The sequence below is a fragment of the Lipotes vexillifer genome, unplaced genomic scaffold (assembly GCF_000442215.2).
Source record: "Lipotes vexillifer unplaced genomic scaffold, Lipotes_vexillifer_v1.1 scaffold225, whole genome shotgun sequence".
NCBI classification, from domain to species: Eukaryota; Metazoa; Chordata; class Mammalia; order Artiodactyla; family Lipotidae; genus Lipotes; species Lipotes vexillifer.
Window position 1 is genome coordinate 2,171,421 of NW_006787630.1, and position 5,294 is coordinate 2,176,714.

At 64.0% G+C, this 5,294-nt stretch overlaps 1 protein-coding gene across 1 annotated transcript in view; it reads right to left on the bottom strand.

Annotated features, from left to right (window-relative positions):
* The window catches only part of GRIN3B (glutamate ionotropic receptor NMDA type subunit 3B), an 11,624-nt gene that overhangs the window by 5,574 nt on the left and 756 nt on the right, over nt 1–5,294 (bottom strand). Inside the window, exons 3-5 of the mRNA XM_007460446.1 lie at nt 4,957–5,289; nt 2,748–3,340; nt 1,453–2,485 (exon numbers count right to left, since the gene is read on the bottom strand). Of these exons, the coding sequence (XP_007460508.1) occupies nt 1,453–2,485; nt 2,748–3,340; nt 4,957–5,289 (1,959 nt within the window). The remainder of the gene's footprint in view (nt 1–1,452; nt 2,486–2,747; nt 3,341–4,956; nt 5,290–5,294) is intronic.

Sequence of the window (5,294 nt, forward strand, 5' to 3'; positions counted from 1 at the left end):
GAAGGACCCCACATGCCTTGGGGCGGCTGCGCCCGTGAGCCATGGCCGCTGAGCCTGCGCGTCCGGAGCCTGCTGCTCCGCAACGGGAGAGGCCACAGCAGTGAGAGGCCCATGTACCGCAAAAAAAAAAAAAAAAAAAAAAATTGAGCCAGATCCTTTGAGCTCTTTTGCAGACACTGAAACCCCCACCAGGCGGAAGAAGTTAACTGCATGCTGCCCACAAGCACGTAGACCCCAGACCAATTGGAACCAGGTTTATGATGTTGACACCTGATTACCTCACCACCAACCAATCAGAACATCCAGGAGCTAATCTCACACACACACCCCAACCCCCCTCCCTCACCCTCTCTTTAAAAACCTTTCCCCAATACTTAAATAAAAATTTAAAAAACAAACAAACAAAAATAAACCTTTTCCTGAAAGCCATCCAGGAGTTCAGGTCTTAAGCACTAGCTGCACAGACTCCTTGCTTTATCTGCAATAGACACTGCCCTTTCCTTCACCAGGACCCTGTCAGTAGATTGGCTTTACTGACTGCAGGTGAGTGGACCCAAGTTTGGGCTGGTAACAATGAGGTTTCTACTTTCCTCGGGGTCTGTACATTTTGGATCCAGATTCAAACAAACCGTGAAAAAAAAAAAAAAAAAAAGACAACTGAGAAAAATGGCTGCTTGATGTTTCAGTTCCCAGAATACTCATGACGAAATGACAGGAGGCCTGGATTTCCCTCATGGTAATCCAGCGGCTATGGCTGGTGCATGGACGAAACTGGTCAGGAGTTGACTTTGGAGCCGAGCAATGGGTTCATTCATCGTGGGCCTTGCTCCCTACTCCAGAATATTAAAATTTTTTCATTAAAAGGGAAAAATATGTAGGCTGGGGCATGCCCTGCTCTGCCCACAGCCCTCCAGGACTCCTGGTGAAAGTTCTGTCTAAAGGGAGCTTCTGTGGAGGCCCAGGTCCTCCCACATGTGCAGGTCCCCCTCCTGCACCCCGCTCTCCCCTCCCCCCTCTCTCCCCCACTCACTCCACTCCAGCCACACACAGGCTTCCTTGCTGTTCCTCCAACCTGCCAAGCACAATCCTGTCCCAGGGCCTTTGCACAGGCTGCCTCCTCTGCTTACCATATTCCTCCCTGATGTCTACATAAAAGTCCCTCACCTATCACCTCTCCCAGAGGAATTCCTGACCCCCCACTTGAGAAATCATCCCTCCCCAGTACTCCCTGTGTCCCCACCCTGTCTAATTTTCCTCCCTGGAACTTTATCACCAATTCACACACCATCTACTTTGTTCCTCTGTCTTGATTCTCACCAGCAGCCTCGCCTGTTTTGTCTCAGCTGGGTTCAACATGAGTTTGTGGGAGCAGATGGCCGCCCTCTACTGGGTGGGGACTGGGGGCGGGGGTGACCTCCAGGCTCTGACCCCTGAAACCCCACGGCCACGCACCTTAGGGTCGTGGATCCCCGAGAGCTCCTCAAACGTCTTGTCTCCGACCATGACGGCGGCCAGGTTAGCCGTGTAGCTGGACAGCACGAGCAGGCAGAAGATGGCCCACAGGTTCATGAGGAGGCGGCCCGTGGGGCACTTGGGCGTCTTACTGGACACGGTGCGTCCAAAGAGGATGGCGTAGCAGAGGTTGAGGGCAGAAGAGTAGGAGAACACGGTGCCCCGGTTGCGGCCGCGGGGTGTGAGGCCGAAGGGGCTGCGCCACTCGTAGAGCGTGAGGAAGAGCGCAGTCAGGTGCAGCGCGGTGAAGACGCCCAGCCACATGGACCAGTGCAGCGGCCACGTGAAGGCGCCGATGGGCGACGCCGTGTCCCGCGCGCGCACCATGATGCCCAGGCTGGTGGAGAAAAAGGGGCTGGTGAAGTCCACCACCTGCGAGCGGGCTGAGTTGATGCTGAAGCTGGTGACGGCCATGTGCGCCCGGCCGGCCAGCAGGTCGCCCACCAGGCCGGTCCAGCGGCCGTCGCGCAGCGCACCGTACTTGCCATCGCCCACGATGTACAGCTCGAAGTCGAAGGGCGCGTCCTCCGCCAGGCGCTCCAGCAGGTCGATGCAGTAGCCGTAGCAGCACCTGCGCAGTGCGTGGGGCGCCGAGCCGTCGGCCAGCGCGGCGAAATGAGCGTCCAGGGCGGCCGAGTCGTTGGTGCCGGGGGCCAGGCACAGCTGCCCCGCCGGGCACCGACCATCCTCGTCCGGCTCGCGGGCGAACACGAACGGGTGCTCCACCAGCGTCACCACGCGCAGCTTGGGCCGCGCCCGGGCTTCCGGCGGGGGTGGGGGCCAACCGGCCACGCCCCCTGCCTCTGACTCCAGCCGCCCGTCCTGCCACCGGCCCACCGTGGCCCAGGCCGGGGCCCCCTGCAGGTCCCGGCGGAGGCTCCACACGCGGAAGCGCCGGGAGATGTGCACCTGCGAGGAGCCGGTCACCCACACCGGCCCCGTGTGGCCCCGGAAGGACGTGTTGGCCAGGAACCTGGTGGGGGTGGGCGGCATCAGGGCGGCGGAGGGATCCCTCCGCCGAGGTGAGACCTATTGCTCCTCCTCAGACACACCGGGCCACGGGGGCTGCTGCTGTACCCCCCACTCCAGATCCCCTTCCCAGCCGGGGTACCCACGCTTTGGGGGCTGGGGCGACGGCCCAGCCTAAAGCCCAGTTGAGAGGCTCAGGTGGGGCCTCCCTTCCCGCTTCTCACAAAGCCACACACACGGCTTCCTGCAGCAGGGTTACCGCTCACCGTGCCAAGAGGCGGCCGGAGGACTTGGGCCCGGGCAGCGGCAGGTCATTGCAGTTGACCGTGGCGGGGAGGAGGGCACGCTCCGGCTGCACGCGGGCCGCACTGCCCAGCGCGCGGATCACTAGTTCCACCGCGTCGTGGATGGCGGCTTCCAGCGGGGGCCGAGCGACCTCGCCCAACGCCAGCAGCCCAGGCGGCAGGCCTTCGGTGGGGAGTGCCTTGGCGGGCAGCGGCGTGCCCAGAAGCCAGCGGGGCCCGGGGGGTGCGGCCTGCAGCACCCGCCGGGCGCCGGCCTCGTTGCAACCCAGGAGTATGGCCACGGGGACTGGGGCCGTTCCCCCCGCGGGCACCCCCAGTGGGGCCAGGCGGGTCTGCAGCCCTGCACTGCTCGGGTCCGGCCTGCTCAGGTCCAGCACGAGCTTCGGCGCCCGGCCCGCCCAGCTTGTCCACAGGGCCACAAGGCCGCCAGGGTCCCGCACGCGGCAGAGCACCAGGCCAACGTCCTCCCGGCTGTGCGCCTGCAGCACTGACACCAGCACGTCCAGCAGAGTCTCCAGGGGGCTGGCCCAGTCCAGCTGCAGGTGGAAGGGGTTCTGGCAGAGGGGTGGTCACAGTTAGGGCTGGCAAACTCAGAGTCCCACCACACTCTTCCCACCCCATCTGTACATGTTCAATAAACGCACGACACCTTGATAACTGGACCTCGTGCTTGCTTCTTCCCAGCCCCGCACCTGCTCTAACCCCTTCTGTGGCTCCCCATCGCCATCAGCACAAAGCCCGGCCCTGGCCTGAGGCTTTTTGCATTCCCCAGCTGGAATACCTTTTCCCATCTATGACAGCCAACTCCTACACATCCTTCAAAACCCAGCTCCACTACCCCACCTCTATTCAGACTTACGAGGCAAGCTAGGGACTGAGGGTCCCCCCCCACTCCGTGCTCAGGGACCCAGAAAGTTCTCCTGAATTTGCTTTGAGCATGGGAAGGACGAGAGAGCTTTGCCAGACACCTAATGTAGGCAGGGCGTTGTCCGGGTGGGGACAGGGTGCTGAGTGCAGGGGGAAAGGCTGGGGGCTGCTGCTCAGTCTCCCGCGGGGCGGCGGGGCAAGCCAGTAGTACCCCCACAAAGCCTGACAGGTCCAACTGCAGAGGGTGCAGTTCCTGGATCCGGCTGCAGAGGGCTCCACAGGCATAGATTTGGGTCCTGCATCTCTCCCACCGGGAGGGGGTCAAGGACAGAGGGGGTTAATGAGACCCAGGCCTCTTCTAGGGTCAGGGTCTCCCTGCCCTCAGGAGAAGGAAGGCCTGAGGGGGCTTCAAGGTGGGTTTGGAGAGAGGCAGGCTCCCTTCCAGACCCCATGTCCCAGCGTTGGGGCCCTCCCTGCTGGCCCTGGGAGGGGGTTCTTTCCCTGGGGCACAACAGGGTCCCCAGAGCTCTGCCAGTCACCCTTCTCTCCTCCTTGTCCCATTCTCTACTTATTCGGACCCAAACTCCAGCCTGGGGGTGTAATTAAGAAAAGAGAATAAACTCCAAGGACGAGGACAGGGTGGAGGAGGATGGAGGGTTTAGGGGAGACAGGGTGGCCCTGGGGACCTGAGAAGGCCATCAAGGAGGCTGTGGGGTGTGGGTAGCCTCGGCCTCGAGGGCCTCTGGTAGGATCCTGGCAGGAGGAAAGTCCCCAGCCGCAGCCCCTGAAACTGCAGCCCCTGGAGAGAGGGAGACCCGCTTCCCCATCCCAGCCCCGCGGCCCTGCTTGGTGGGAATCCGGAGGCACCCTCTGACCTGACCGGGGAAGGGGGCCGCGCTCCTAGCGGAACTCCACCGCCAAAGCCCAGGGAAGCGTCCTGTGGGATCCGCCATCTGGGGTCCAGAGGTATCCCGCGGGGTTCGCGAGCCGCGGGGTTCCGTGGCTCTAGGTCCCTGCGCCCCTGGGCTCCCGCCTCCCATTCCGGGTCCCTGATCTCCGGGGACATCCGGGGTTCAGGGGTCCAGGTTCCGCTAACCCGAGGACCGTCCCTGGGCCTCTGTCATCCGGACTCCGAGTCTCCCCGCATCCGGACTCTTGCATTTAGGGTCCAGACTCTGAGGCCCGCGCGTCCCAAGGACTCAGCTATCCGGACCCCCGGGCCCCGCGCTCCAAGAGCGTCCCAGGGTCTCTCCCATCCCGACCCCGCGTCCCCGCACGTCCTGACCCCGGCGTCCGCGCGTACCGGGGAGCCGAGGGGAGCGCGGGCCTCCCGCCGCAGCACGCTGAGCACGGGGGTCTCGGTGGCCGCCGCCAGGAAGTGCAACTGCAGCAGCTCGGGGCGCGTCTCGGGGAAGGCTAGCACGGCCGCCACGCCCGGTGCCGCCAGCGCCTGGCAAAGGCCGCGGGCCAGCGAGGCGGGGTCGCGGGAGGGGGGCGCGGCGGCCACCAGCTCCAGGCTCAGGTTGTGCGGCAGCCGCGGCGCCAGGGCGGCGCGGGCGCGGGCGCGGGCGGCGGGCGCGCGGGGCAGAAGCGCGCCCAGGCGCACCGAGCCCCCCAGGCGCGCCAGGACGCCGCACGGGT